This window comes from Lacerta agilis, chromosome 14 (assembly GCF_009819535.1).
Source record: "Lacerta agilis isolate rLacAgi1 chromosome 14, rLacAgi1.pri, whole genome shotgun sequence".
Taxonomy (NCBI): Eukaryota; Metazoa; Chordata; class Lepidosauria; order Squamata; family Lacertidae; genus Lacerta; species Lacerta agilis.
In genome coordinates this window covers 11452413-11468602 of record NC_046325.1, presented here as the reverse complement: position 1 = coordinate 11468602, position 16190 = coordinate 11452413, and the positions used below count along the sequence as shown (strand labels likewise).

General features: G+C 40.4%; 1 protein-coding gene across 1 annotated transcript; it reads left to right on the top strand.

Annotated features, from left to right (window-relative positions):
* Positions 1–4288: 4288 nt before the first annotated feature.
* Positions 4289–13341, top strand: LOC117057433 (vomeronasal type-2 receptor 26-like). Its single transcript, XM_033168277.1, has 6 exons — positions 4289–4362; positions 5610–5901; positions 6331–7131; positions 10053–10280; positions 11010–11136; positions 12440–13341. Exons 1-6 carry the CDS (start codon positions 4289–4291, stop codon positions 13339–13341), a joined length of 2424 nt encoding a protein of 807 aa, XP_033024168.1.
* Positions 13342–16190: the final 2849 nt, after the last annotated feature.

Genomic DNA, 16190 nt, shown 5'->3' with positions numbered 1-16190 from the left:
TGCCAGCAGGATTGGCCAGGTAGAAGGAGGGATTATTCAGTACACACAATAGAACTTGAGTCATACCTGGGAAGCGGCCGTTGGATTCAGAGTTTCCCCATCCTCCACTCCCTCAACTGACGTTTACGTTGCAGGTTAATCACCTTCTTTTTCCACAGCCACACAGGCACGCAGGCGCTGCAATGTCAAGGTCGCTGTTGAAGGGCCGGAAAGGACTTTCCCTGCATTGGCAGGTTTCGCCTTTCCCATAGCAATTCGTCACAACTTTGGCAGTTGCAGGCCTTGGGCGGAATCCTTTAGTCATCTACAAAATTGGGGGGTGGGGCAGTGACCCCTGCCCCCATTGCATCATCAGTAACAGGGTTCCCATTAAAGGGGTCTCAGGGGGAGGCATTGACCATATGCCCTGAGGTCGTCTATGTGGAGAACTAGCCCAATGCCAGGTAGGGGTTAACTTTTCTGACAGTTAGAACCCTCGGGGGCGGGCTTAGCCTGGGTATAAAACACCCCTCCCAGTGGACAGTAAGGCAGTTGAAGTGTGGGCAGGAGGAGTTAGAGTTAAGTGCGGGGAGTTGAAGTTGAAGTGTGAGTCACGAGATAGAGCTGGGAGTTTAGAGTCTTAGGTGGATGTTAGCAGAGAGGATAAAGAGATTGTGAAACGTGTTGTTATTGATATTTAGTTAACTATTAGAGGTATTAGGCCGGTAACATTTAGAGGTATTAGGCCGGTATAGGACAACTGTTATAAGCTTATTGAACAACCTTTTATTTATCAGCAACCACAAGCTTTGTACGCAATAAACATCTTTTTAGTTCACAATATCCTCGTTTGTGGTGAATGAAGTAAGCAGGATCCAGCCAGTAGTCTGAAGGGCTGCAGCTGGGGACTGTTTGTCGTTGGTGCAGCACTCATAGACCGTAAAACGTCCGGGGGTGGGCTGTACAGGGCGAAGGGCCCGCGACAGTCACTGCCCTCCCCCTCCAGCGGCAGCGAACATGGGGGCGGGCTATCTGCTTGAACATATGTTCTCCAGAGCTAGCCCACTCCCCACTCATGCTGGATAACCCTGAAATTACCCAGAACCCCGGCTGGGGGGCTGGGAAGGTTAAACGCCCAATGCCTGAGCCAAGGTCTTCCTACCTCTGAATATTAATAAAGTTGTGGCCAATTTAATCCCATAGAACGTTGTCACGTGTCGTTACTTCCCTCAGGGGCTGCCTGGGGTTCGGGGGACTCTGCCTGACCACGCAATAACATCAATTCTAATGAAATGGTACCACATGTCCAAAAATATAAATTTTTCCCTTTCTCCCATGACAAACTCACTTTGTGGGGAAACCTATCTTTAAAAATCAGGAAAGAAATGGTCGTCTGCAAGAGGTGGCTGAATTTGGGTATATTAATTTTAGACAAGCTGATAAAGGAAGAGGATGAATTTTATACATATTCCATCTTAAGAGACAAATACAGATTGCCTACAAATGCTCAATGGAAATATCTCCAGGTAAAACACTTGCTAACCACCATCCACCAACAAGCAGCTTTTACAGTCTCAGAGACCCCAGAGATATTGAAGTAGTTGATTCTTACACAACAACAAAAAAGGCCATCAGCATATACAAATCTTTATTACTAGCAAACCAATTTAATATACAGGTATTGAGGGAGGATTGGAATAAGGAATTAGACATCTCTATTTCGACCACACAGTGGGAAACTGTTTTAACTGCTATAACCAGGGTGTCTCTGGAACTTAAATTGAAGCTCATATAACAAAAAACAATATTTAGAATATACTGGACCCCATTACATTTGTTTTAAAAAGGTGCTATCTAAAGTATCTAACTGTTGGAGATGCAAAATGGATAATCCAATATTGAAAGATTTTGGCAGAAGGTAACTGCAACTATCAACAGTACGGAACAAAGCATTCTTGCCATTTCTTGTTTGAATCTTCAGGTTGCTTTCCTCTCTGTAGTCAGAGGCTGGATAAATGCTTCTGTATTGTTGGATTTTCAAACTTGTGTATTTGATAGAAGCACCAAGCAGGATTAAACCCTCTTGCTCTCAGCTGGTGGTGGAGGAAGAAGATGCAGCATCTCCCTTTTTTGGCCATGAAATAAAAATGTTTACAGGGCGGGTGGAGTACCAGCAACTGTCCAATTCTGTGGAGGTTGTGTTCCCGGTCACTTTCTTTTGCATTTTGAAGAAACTCTTATCTCTTCAGATTAAGGAGTATGAATGAATTATAATATTAGAATTAAAATACACCCATTAAAACATTACATTGCATTGATTATAACATAGTGACTGAAATCTCATTTCACCACACCCAACTGTAATAAAAGTTTGCTTTTGAAATTCTCTGTGTTGTGAATTTCTGGGTTTAGAACTGTTTAGGCACAATATTTTGTTGACACTTGAACTGAACAATGGGGATAGGAAATGAGCACTAGGTTATCAATGAGAAAGAGAGACAGATCTTTTGAGCTAATAAGAATGAGAATCCTCAAGTGAGTTAGAGATAGGGAAAGGGGAGTCGAGCACATCTTTCACTGTTTGATCCAAAAGGTCAGGAGAAATGTGAACTCCACATTTACACCTTCATTCGTGGAAGTAGGATCCCCCTTGGAGAATTTTGGGGTCATATATTATTACAATACATCTAATGTAATAAAATTCCTACATAGGGATCTGCTAGCTTCAAATATTACTTTTTCTAATGGTATACAATCATTCACCGTACATAAACAGCTCATATGCTGCTATTTCTTGTCCTTGCTGTTGTGTATTTTAGCTTTTAATATTATATCGTTTTATAAAGTGTTATGAATTTGGGCTTGGACAAGGGGAAGTAGGCTGCATGTGAAATCCTTCTAACCCCAACAAGTGTTAAAATATAAAATATAAGTCAGGCTACCTTCCTGTGTTGAGAGGAAGTAGTTGGGGCCCTTCCCTTAATTGGTTGGGTTTAGAGTTGGTAGTTTGCACTGATGTGAACTACAAATAAAGCAGTAAGCTGGAGAAAGACTCACTGAGCAATGTTTGATGTCTGTTTGAATCCAAGGCTACAGCTATGAGGAAAAACTAGACCCTGTACTGGTGTTAATGCTGTGAACCCCTCCATCGTAGGCTCAGGTTATATATATGTGTAAATAAACCATATATCCTAAAAATGCCACAGTCTCTGCTGTGCTCCATTCCAAAAGGAAACATAAAACCTGGCTGAGCGCCTGAAGCCCCAGGAATCTCACACCTGCCTGCCCTTAAATTATATTCCCATTTGTAAAGCAAAAGGAAAGGGAAAGGGAAAAATAATAACGTATTTCTGGCACAACTGTTTAAATTTTGTCAAGGAAAAAAGTGGCAAAAGTTGAAACAGAAAGGGAGACGCAAGAAGAGCAAGAGGAAATATTGAACACTGCCAAAGATCGAATGGCAAGCCAAATTGATAGAGTGCTTACAAATTAGCAAGGAGAACGGGGTCAGTAAGAGGAAATACAATACAAGAAGTAAATAAGGATTGGTTAATAATTGAGGAATATCTCAAAGGGTACTGCAGTAGTAAAAGTTTTCTGGCAGATATTGAATGAGCCTTGTAATACAAAGTACACGTTAGATAAAGTTAAATTAAGTTAACGAAAAACAACGTTGTGTAACTGTGTAAATAACTGTGTTTGTTTGAAAATTAGCACAATGAGTATAGTCGGAAGTTTCTTTTCTTTGCTGACTGAAATGTGAGATATTACTACGCTTTTTACTCTATTCATACTTTTATTCCTCTTTCTTTACTTTCTTTTCTCCCCCCCCCTTTTTCGCTCCCTCTCTTTTTTCTTTTTTGCTTTATTTTTGTTCTTTTGTATGTATACTCTCAATGATTTCTATGTTTGTTTGCTGGTATTGCGTGTATCTTAAGACTCTGCTTGTTCAATTTTTTTTAAAAAAAGAAAAGAAATTTATTTCTATGTCAGCGAAGACATTACTCATGCCTCATTTTAGTTTCTCAGGCATAAAAGCTGGTGCTTTTCTCCCATCTATTGGCAAGACAAGTTGACCAACTAATGTGATTTCTCTTCTTTCATGTGAACTTTAAATGCAGGTCAGAATTTCAAGAGGCCAATGCTAAGATCAAACATGTTCATTTCCTCGCTCTCTTGGGTTGCGTTTCCAGTATTTTTTTCTTCTTGTTTAAAATCTTATGCAGCTAAGAGGAAATAAAAACTTCTGTAAAGAAAGACACACAAGTGACTATCTTCCTCCCTTTACTTATCTAAATAACTATAATTAATGTTCCCTTTTGTCAAACCACCTGATGGATTTGCACAGTACACTATTGAAGTTAATGAGAAAGTCTGTGAAAGGTACTATAATTGAGCCTTTCAAAATCTGGTGCCCTTGGACTGTTTTAGATCACAACCCCAACACCTGGAGCCTGTTTTGAATGCTGTGAAATATAGTTTGAAATATCTGAAGATATAAGGTTGGAGAAGCCTGATAGTATATTACCTCCAGCAACCACAGCTAGACCTAGGAATCAGAAACCAGCGTCCATCCGCATCATAACTATTCCCCACCCCCACCCCTGTTTTCACAGTCTGGGTTTCAGAAATATGAGCAGACTAAAAGGCCAACTAGGTCAGACTACTTCAGTCTCAAAAACTGTAATAGTATTAGGGTTATCTTAGTGCATATAGAAAAAATGTACCTAGGATGGTGGCATTATTGGTTTTCTTGCTGACTTTACTTCCTAATGCAATATGCAAACCTCCCATTGTTAAATGTCATGTCCATGATCCACACACTCCACTTCATCAGTATCATCAGGAAGGAGACCTCATCCTGGGTGGCATAGCCTCTCACAGCATCATCCTCTCCATTTCCAGAGCCTTCACCGAAAACCCCCCACCAACATTGTTGGAAGAGCTACAGTAAGAACTGGATCATTCCTGTATTTTGATTCCTTCTTTGGACAACGGAGCGATCAGTTTTAGAGGAAGAGTGGCTAAACTGTGGCCCTGAAGTGGTTGTTGGACTAAATCAGTTCCATAAATAATAATGGACATAGTAGAACAACAACCTCTGCAGGGCCACTGTTCTCCACCCTTGACTTAGAGGCAAAACTATTGTTTGGGTCGAAAGAGATGTGATGCATTAGAAATGTGATCAGGAGGATCTCCACTAGTTTTTTTGTGTTTTTTTTAAATGTTGCCACTTTCCCCACTAAATTAAACATTCAGGTATCATATGAATATATGCAATATTGTTGTGGAAATAACTGCATAACTTTTGCTTCAGGGCCCCGAGATAATGAAATAAGGGAAGGACTGCCACACAGATTATGTAGGCAACATTAAAAATGTACATCAGGGACATATAAAAGTCTGCACTCCCCTCCCATAGAATTTTCCGCTACATCTCTTTTCTACCATTGTAGGCAAGGAGGAGGATCACTTTTAGTGATAACTGTTCAAGAGTTTCCTCACAAGCAAAAAAAACTTACATAATTGCAGTAATAAATAATACTAAGGAGGAAGATGCAGAACTGAGTTGTGATAAATTTACAAAGTGTTAAATGGCCTTCTGATAGAATATGAAACTCTCTTTTTAGAGTGGTGCCAAAGTACTACCAGCACATCCTGGCCTTGCAATTTGCAGTGAAGGAGATCAACGAGAACACTAAGCTCCTAACCAATGTCACTTTAGGATTCCGCATCTATGACAGCTATTTCAATGCCAAATGGACCTCTCATGCCACAATGTTACTCATATCCACACTGGAAACATTTGTCCCCAACTACATCTGTGACATCAAGAAAAACTTGATAGCCATCATTGGGGGACTGGACTCCCAAACTTCGCTTCATGTGGCAACAATCTTGGATATCTATAAGGTTCCACAGGTGAGATATATATCTCTCTGTCAAGTTATGGGAATTTAACACATCCAGATAGATTTGGATTAAAAAATGTGCAGATTTCGTATCACCTGATGTTCCATGCTAATGGCAGATACAAGCTAAGAAATAAAGTCTTGATAACACATATTACTTCAGATGTCCCTTATGGCCTGGCCAGTTCCTGATATATGATAACAGCTGATTGGCAGGTGAGAATTGCTTGCTTAGCAAAAATAGCATGGGCAGCCCAACTAGCAAGGATTGGAAGGCCCAACTGATAATTGCCCCAATGGTACTCATAATACACAAGTCTAATATATTAAAGTTATTGTTGCTTCTGTCTCTTTCTCCCCCAACCACAACTATGTTTAGCTCATATATGGCCCTGCTCCAGTGATGAATGATAAAACTCCAGGACTTTTCTTCTACCAGATGGTGCCCAAGGAGGCCCACCAGTATAAGGGGATCCTGTCTTTGCTACTGCATTTCAGGTGGATATGGATTGGGATCCTTACTTTTTATGATGAGAATGCAGAAAGATTTGTGCAAACTGTGGTCCCACTTTATTCCCAGAATGGCATCTGTTTCGCATTCATAGAAAGAAATCACAAATTTACTTATGTCACAGAAATCTACAATATGTTGAAAATAGGGGCAAAAATACATGACAAAATATATGATAGCATAGCCAATGTAGTGTTGGTTTATGGACCATCATATACTCTGGCACGTTTTAGATGGTTACCTTACCTATCAGAACTGGAACAAAGTTCAAATACGCCAAAAGGTAAAGTGTGGATTATGGCAGCCCAGGTGGAGCTCACTTCGTTTGTCTTTCAACGGACTTGGGATACAGAAATACTCCACGGGGTTCTCTCATTCACAACTCACTCAAATGATCCACCAGGATTTCACCAATTTGTCAAGAGCAAAACACCTTCCAGCCCAAAAGGAGATGGCTTCATTTTGGACTTCTGGCAACAGGCATTTGGCTGTGTATTTCCAAATCAAGTTGCTGGCAGTGTGAAGGGGGATATTTGCACTGGGCAAGAGAAGCTGGAGAATCTTCCTGGCCCTTTCTTTGAAATGAGCATGACCAGCCACAGCTACAACATCTACAATGCTGTCTATGCTGTGGCCCATGCTTTACATGCTATGTCTACATCCCTAAGCAAACACAGACCGGTTATGATCAGTGAAGCAATGAAGTTTCAGAATCAACCCCTGTGGCAGGTAATGAGCTAAACACCCTTCCTGAAAGAGGTTCAAAAGCCTTTGGGGTTTTTTTTGGTTTTTTTTTAAAGATTTTATTGGTTTTCCACACAAACAGAAAAACAATACAACAACACAAATACAACAAATAAAGACGAAAATAAACAGAAATACACCTAAATTGGAATACCAACATCCCTTTCACTTATTAAAAAAAAATCTTAGGTAGTGAAATGCAGCAATGGAAGTTGATTATTGTAACTTTAACAATAATTTACTTTTCTTTTTCTTTCTCTTTACTGCTTTTCTTTTTTTCTTTCTTTCTTTGGCCTCTTACTTTTTTCTTTCTCTGTATTTTCCTCTTTCCTTCTTTTCCTTTATTGTTTGTAATGTAAACTGTTTTTTTTATTGTGTGTAATGTGTATTTGTAAAACTTGTAAAAATTTGTAAACCATTTGGAAATAAAATAAAGATTTTATATTTAAAAAAAATATCTTATTTCGAGTCTACTTGGGGGGCTTCCCCGTTTTCTCTCCTTTGCTTTCAATTCTAATTTACTTTAATAACTTCCCATCTTTGAATTTTAAATCTATTATCATCCAAACATCCAAATATAACTTCTTAATATTACTTTACTTCATAGTACAACATAATACTTCTTAAATTAAATCTTAAATCTTATTTTACTTAAACTGCTGCTGATAATCAATCACATATCTCTTCACTAGTTCAAAATCATAAATTCTTAACACACTATCTTCGGGGTACCATGGTGAGCCGTCCTAAATTATATTTCAAATATTTTCACCCTATCCCTCTTCTAACCATTTTCCTTCGCCTCGGGATCACCACCCAGACACCTCTCCACCTCCCTCCAACATCATTGTCCAGAACTTCTTCTTTTTCTTTGGAACCAAACCTCAAAACACAATCCATAAACTTCCTCGCAGAGAACTCCAGGAAACGCAAACCATCACCTTCCAGCATCTCCATTTCAAAGTTCGAATCATCTTCAAATTGCATTTTCAAAAATCTTTTCGCCTTCATTTCTGGGCTCTCACCCCAGAAACTGGATATAAATCTTTCAACCCTGGGTCCCTCACCCCAACTGGGTTTTCCAAGTTCTTGGAGTTGTGTAGTCACTTTATTGTATTTCTCAGCTATTCCTTCCAGTTCTCTAGCAAGGTTTTCTTCCAGTTTAACAAAGTTTTCAAGAGTCTCAAAAGTCTTTCCTGTTGCATAAAACTTTTCTTCCACATTCTGCTTCAAAAATTCTAATTTCTGATTTATTAGTTCAAGCTTTAAAAAAATTATCCTTTGATCATGGGTCATGCCCAGATCTAAGACCAGTTTGAAAACGAAAGCAAGCATGGTAGAAGCAGACAAAGGGTATCAAGTTTCAGTACTTTTCCATCTTTAGCCACAAGTTTTCCAGCGCCATTTTCCCCCGAGTCAGGGTGAAAAGATTGCAATCCAACAACTTCTAAGAAGAGATATTTCCAATATCTTAATTCCCCTCACAGGGATTCAGTCAGTCTCGCCTGTCAAAAGGCTTCTAAGCAACATTGTATCCGCAAATGCAGCCGCAGCTAAACACATTGTTATCTTCTCCTTTCAGCAAAGGGAGGAACGGGCTTCCTTTTTACATTCCTCCCGGGTGCCAATCGTCAGTCTTTTAGGTCCAATTACTCCGTACTTGCGGCATACGGGGATCTTTTTCTTTCCTTCAAATCGCAGAAGAACGACACGCTCATGCAGGCGGCAGCCGCCGCATCGCCTGCCCGGTTGGGGCATTACCTCCACAGCCCGGCGCCGTGGTCCCTTCACTCCCGCGCCCCTTTTACAAGGGGAACGGGAGAAGGGTTCAGCGCCATAGTGGGCTCGCTGGAGAGCCCGTGCCACGGGACGCTCAACCCGCGGTTCGGCGGAGCCCCGCTGTGCAGTAGCGGGGCTCCTACCCCCGGGCTGGCCTGGGTCGTCTCGCTACCGAAACGACCCACGACCGCCCAGCATGGTGTTCTCGCCGGAAGTCCCAAAAGCCTTTGGTTTTATCCCTTTGGTAATAGTCACTTTTCCCATGCAACCCAAGCAGGGGTCAGCAATGTGGGTGCAGCAATGAGCTTGAAATCTTCCACAGGTGTCGATCAAACCACTTCCTCTGTTCACTGCCATGAGATAGTTGCTTTATCTCTCTTGAAATGCACATAAAGCCAAATGGGAACTTCTCCACATGCTTTTCGAGGTTCAAATTCAGTCTACTAGATTTCCCTGCCTATTGACATTAGGCAGACATTTAGGCCCCTGCTTCAAACTTTTTTGTTTCGGCAAACCTGACCAGGCACATGGGTTTTTACATTATTTAATCTTTCATTTTACTGCTAATTTTTATTATTTTAAATGTTTTTTAATTTCTTCTTTTAAACTGTTTGACCTTAAAGTAGAAATTCTGAAAGAGAACAAAAGAAAATGAATTCTATCCAAGCATGATTTAGCCAACCTCTAGACTTTGCCTTTAGCACCATTTCTTCTTCAACCTGTTGCTTCAACAAGTTAAACAAACCTCTTAGATGAGCATGGGGCTGATTCCCCATTGGCCTCTGAAGTTGGAGTATCAAAGGAATATTATATTATATCACATAGCATAGCATATAGTGTCTATAAAGAGCAAAGTGATATATTTTAGACAACAAAATGAACAGAGTACCCACTTTCTGTTAATAAAGTTTTTATGGCTGTGTGGGCCTTTGTTGCTGGAGATCTTAAAATTTAGTTATTTGAAATGAACTTCCAAATGTGAGAAACGCTTGGCTTAGATCTTATAGATATAAAAAAGAAAGCTACTTTCCTCCAAGGTTGTAATTTGGAAACCTTCCATGAAAGTTAAAGTAATGATTGTCTCTTGCTGAATTGAAGCCTTTTCTATACTTTCTCTTTCTATCCAGCTCCATCATTTTCTGAGGGGTATCTCATTTAACAACAGTGCTGGGGATAAGATTTCCTTGGACCAGAATGGGGAGATATTGGCTGGATTTGATATTACCAATTGGATTGTTTCCTCTAACCAATCCTTTCACAGAGTGAAGGTAGGAGGGGTGGATTCTCTGGCTCCTCCACAGCAAGCATTGACCATCAATGAGGGAGCCATCAAATGGCACCATTGGTTTAACCAGGTGGGTTGCAACCATCAGCATTTTGTTACATTTTAACATAACGTACAAATATAATTTCATTCTACATAGCTCAGCCTTCATAAAAATGGACTAAATATGGCACAAGCTTTGAATTAATGTTATAAGCTAAATGCACAGCCTCTTTACTCTTTACTTTATAAATTGCATCAGTGGTTTTCACCAAAATTAGAAAACAAACCTATGGCTTGCAAGTATAAATATTTCAGTAAAAAGGGGGTCCATATGTCAATTTTCATCACTTTATAAACTGTGGCTCCTTTTACAAAAATCATATAAAGTTTTGACACATTTGTAGACTTCACAAGGCAGATTATGCATGCCATGATTCAAGATCTTAGAATAGCAGGTGTATAACTCTGAGGCTTACTTTGCATTAAGCAACACCACCGCAACCCTTTAATGTCACTGTGGCAGAAAGAAGTGTCCATACCTAATCAGAGCCTTCACTATAGAGGATATTAGGAACATTACTAAACACAGCAGTAACTGCAAAGAACAACCGTTTATTGGAGTTTGCACATTGAGTCAATGGGAAATGTCAGGAAGTGAGTCCAAATGGAATTGAAACAACCTATGAAACGAATTGCTGAAATGAATGTTGTTGTTGTTCTGCAAATCTGTTTTTAGAAAGAGCTTACTGGTAACCTCCCCTTTAAACTTTTCTTAGAGTCCACTTATTTGCATATCTCTCTTTCATTTGTATATTAGACACAGCCTAAGTCTGTATGTAGTGAGAGCTGCCGCCCTGGTTTTTGCAGGAAGGTGAAGGAGGGGGAAGCATTTTGCTGCTACGATTGCATCCCATGTCCAGAAGGGAAGATTTCAGACCAGGAGGGTAAGAAATTTATTGTATATATTTATAGCTTGTTGCCTCTAATTGAGAACATGCATATAAAATCTTACATGCACCAAGGTTATAAAATATTGAGAATGGACCTAATGAAAGTATATGTGTGTGTGATAATTTGTGATGGTGGATATTCAATGCTATTAATAGGAAAGAATCCTATAGCAAGATCCACCAGGTTGAACAGGATAAGTATAAAGTGGATTTTCAGATGGGCCAGGAGGTTTCAACAGTTGGGAATATGTCATTTTATCTCCCTCATGCAGGCTGAGCATGTTTTAAACTGGTGTAAGCCTTGAAAGGGGAGTATTATAGGGGTGACACTTGGGGGGGGGGCGTTACTAAGGATACACTGCATGAAGCCCATTCAGCTTGGTCACATGATCTGGAAACCCAGTCTAAATTAAGCCAATGGAAAGGGTGGCGTAACCCTATTTTTAAAAGCTTGTTTTCTCTCTGACAGACTTTAGCTAGCTCAACCAGTGGCATCCTTGCTTCAGAATGGATTTTGGATCTGGTGCACTTTATGCCGGCTTAATTTATGCTTGGCTTCAATTGCGCCATCATTTTAGCATAGTATTTCTCCCTAAATGTGAAATCATCTTCTACAGCAGCCCTTGAAATCTGTTTTGATACTTGGCTGAATCTATTTCTTTTCCTTGTTGCTTTCGTATATTTTAGCCCATAATTCATTTGATTTATTATATACTATTATATATATTATATAAATATGTTATATCTATATACATATATATATATATATATATATATATATATATATATATATATATATATATGCATTTCTTAAAATATTTTTAGATAGATAGATATATAACACAATTAACATTTCAATGTGCATTTACTTTCTGGTAACCTACTTAACTATGTATTTAGATACTCTTAAACTTCGGAGAATTCTGTCGTAATTTCAGAACAACAGAAATGCAGAAAACAGTTGAAAGGTATTGATTAGGTCATCTAATGTAGAAATTTAATTCCACAATCACTCCTTAATTAAGGTGTAAGTAAATGTGAGCAAGTACAGGTAGAACAGAGACAGGAAAATTTGAGTTGGCTCCTGGCTGTAAATCAGGAAGGGTCTCTGTGGCCTTGCATTTTGCCTCAATCAGTATTTTGCATCAGATAGGTGAAAAGAGCATGGTTCCATCATTTACAATCTCTAGTGTTCAGAACACCTTGGGTGCTTTTTAAATCATTTCTATTATGTATTTACAAGTAGTGGCATGTTGGCCTTATTTTTCAGATTAAGAACTGTGCTTTTGTTTCTCAGACATGAATGACTGCTATGAATGTGAAGATGAAAAGTATCCAAACAAATATAGGAATATATGTATTCCCAAGAGTGCAACCTTCTTGTCCTTTGAAGAACCCCTGGGCCTCAGCTTAGCCTGTTCTGCTCTTTCCTTTGCTTTCCTTACAGCACTAGTACTGGAAATATTTGTGAAGCACAGGGACACTCCTGTTGTGAAAGCCAACAACCGGGACCTCACCTACGCTCTGCTCATCTCCCTCTTGCTTTGCTTCCTTTCTGCATTACTATTCATTGGATATCCTGACAAGGTGACATGTCTCCTCCGACAAACTGCTTTTGGCATCATTTTCTCAGTGGCTGTTTCTTGTGTGCTGGCAAAAACCACCACTGTGGTTCTGGCTTTCATGGCCACAAAACCAGGATCCCGGATGAGGAAGTGGGTGGGGAAAGGACTGGCAATCTCTATTGTCCTCTCCTGCTCCCTTATCCAAGCACTCATCTGCACTGTGTGGCTGGTGATCTCTCCTCCATTCCCTGATATTGACATGAAGTCAGTGGCTGAAGAAATTGTACTGGAGTGCAATGAGGGGACTGTGACTTTCTTTTACTGTGTCTTGGGCTACATGGGCTTCCTAGCTTTGGTCAGTTTCACTGTGGCTTTCCTTGCCAGGAAATTACCTGACAGTTTCAACGAAGCCAAGTTCATCACTTTCAGCATGTTGGTCTTTTGCAGTGTTTGGTTATCCTTTGTTCCTTCGTACATGAGCACAAAGGGGAAATACATGGTGGCTGTGGAGATCTTCTCTATCTTAGCCTCCAGTGCTGGCTTGTTGGGTTGCATCTTTTCCCCAAAATGTTACATTATTTTGCTGAGGCCTGAGCTGAACAGTAGGGAACACCTAATAAGAAGAAAATGCTAAAGAAATCAAAATCTCTGTCGCTGGTTATAATATCTAGTAAAGCAATTTGTATGTATCCCTGAAAAGTAGCACCCAGAATCCTTTTCATGCTACCACCCTATAGGATTTAACCCGAATTTTTAGAACACCAATTAAATATTAGTCCTGCCCCCAAATTGCTCGGAGGATGGGTGCAAGGCAGGGCAGTTGTTTCCCTTGCACAGCCCAATCCAGGGCCCCAGATTGCACCCCCAATCAGGTATGCTGTGTAGATGCCCACTGAGTATTTCTGTTTCCTTCAGATCTCCACTACTTGCACTGTTTCAACACACTGAGTCCCCCATATTCAGCAAGTCCAGATCTACTGTATATTTTCATCTGCTCACTGTGAACTCTGCATTTGTTGTTCTTAGGCCACAGCACTGCACTATTCTGCTCTGATGCTCTTCCCCACAACTTTTCCACATTACAGATGAACTGTTTTACACTGTCTAATCCCATTGTATTTTTATGCATGAGCTGTGTTAATGTACATACCTGCATCATTCCAGTGGAAATTTTGTAAGATTGGTCTGTAAAAATCCTTTAAAAACTGAACATAAAAACAAGTCACAAAATAGAAACACGAAGTGCTATAAAGTTTTTGAAGGACCTCCTCTATCTCCCCCCCCACACACGCACACACGCTTTCTTCAAAACTGTAAATCTGTCCGTTAATCTGGGTAAAAATGCTTTGCCATCACACCCACACCAAGGAAGACTCAAAACACTTAAATTGCAAGAAATGTTATATTCATTAAATATAACATTACGGAAAACTTAACCATTTCCCCTTAGCATCCGAGAAAGACAATTACCATAAATTGGCATGGTACCAATGTAAGTGACAGAAGAGCCTGGGCTATTTTTCAGCCAGAACGCACTGGAACTCAGTTCTGGCACCTCGCAGGTGCACACCATTGCCATTATAAGAGACCAATGCAGGCGTTCATGCTGAGTTCTGGAAACGTTTTTTCTAGAAAAATAGCACTGAGGAGGAGCATTGGGCTGGCTCCTTGGTGGCAATGGGCAGGAAGAACGGCCCACTCCCGTGGGGTTCCCCAGGAATGGTTCACAACATGGACCCAGCTGCGTCACTCCCAGTCCGACCAATCTGATCGACCTGGGGGTGTGGCCTGCACCATTTAAGCAGGGCGCAGCCAGGAATTCCTCCTCTTTCCTACTGAGTGGCGGTTAGGCATTGGAATATTTCTGTAGAAGTGAAGAGGAGAGGTTGCGCCATCACCTGCCCTGCATTTGAGGGGTATTCCGTTAAAAGATTCCGAGGGACGTGGCCCTGTCTGAAGCCTAGGGAGGTTAGGGCCAAAGGCACGCCCCCTATCAGTGACCCCAGGGGGAGTACCTAGTTGATGTGCATCAACAGGACTCCCTCTGCTGGTGCTTATCCGTTCCTGGACTTTCAGCACATGGGCTGGAGTCGTATATAGTCACTTAGATCCAATGCCTAAGCCAATACCACGCATCATCTGTAACCAATAAAGTTGTGGCCTTTTCTGCCCATTAACATTATATACTGTGTCATGTGTCATTCATTTTCCATGGGGGGTGGGGTCGGGACATTGCCATGCAACTAAGGATTATGTTTCACCACTTTCTTATCCACTTTGAAGGAACTCTTATCTCTTAAGATTAAGGAGTATGAATGAATTAGAATATTAGAATTAAAATTCACCAATGAAAGTATTACATTGCATTGATTATAACATAGTGGCTGTAATAAAAGTTAAGCTTTTGAAGTTGTCTGTGTTGTGAATTTCTGCGTTTAGAACTGTTTAGGCACATTTTCAGGGCAGCATGTGTCTGACTCACAAAACAGATCCACCTCTCAAATGTGCATGTTTTAAGAGGTTCATGGGTAAATTATACATACATGCATCTCCCAACACTTCCCAAGATTTGGAAAATAGAATAACTGGAAATCTTCTTGTTTTTACTGAGCATCGTCTCACTCACTCCCTATCTTCCATATTGGTACATCTGGAGTCATTATTTTGTTTAGACCTGAACTGAACAATAGGTAAAGGTAAAAGGACCCCTGACCATTAGGTCTAGTCGCGGACAATTCTGGGGTTGCAACGCTCATCTCGTTTTATTGGGCGAGGGAGCCAGCGTACTGCTTCCGGGTCATGTGGCCAGCATGACTAAGCTACTTCTGGCGAACCAGAGCAGTGCATGGAAACGCAGTTTACCTTCCCGCTGAAGAGGTACCTATTTATCTACTTGAACTTTGACAAGCTTTTGAAGTGCTAGCTTTCCAACAATAGGGATCTATTTATTAGTAGGAAGTCTACTAAGAATGCATGAGAGTATCTCTTTGCTATAGTGTATAGGCCAGTAATATGTGTCCACCCATCACATTGCCACAGTGTCTAAATGAGGAATCCGGGGTGTGTGTGTGTCATTGTATGAAACCAAACTTGCTGAACAAATTTGCTGATCAAGCTGGAAGAGCAAGACAAGGAACTGAGCATGAGATTATCAATGAGAAAGAGAGAAAGATATGAGGAGCCTATTAGAATGAGACACCTCAAGTGAGTAGGAGAAAGGGAAAGAGGAGTCCAGCACATCTATCACTGTTTGATGCAGAAGGTCAGGAAACGCCAATGAACTCCAAATTTAAACCTTCATGCATGGTAGCAGAATCTCTCTTGGAGAATTTTGGGGTCACACTATAATACATCTAATGGGGGGAAATCCTTTACAGGGATCTCCTACCTTCAAATATTACTCTTTCTAATGGTATGCAATCAATCATCATACATGAACAGCTCATATTCTGCTATTTCTTACTCTTGCTGTTGTGTATTTTA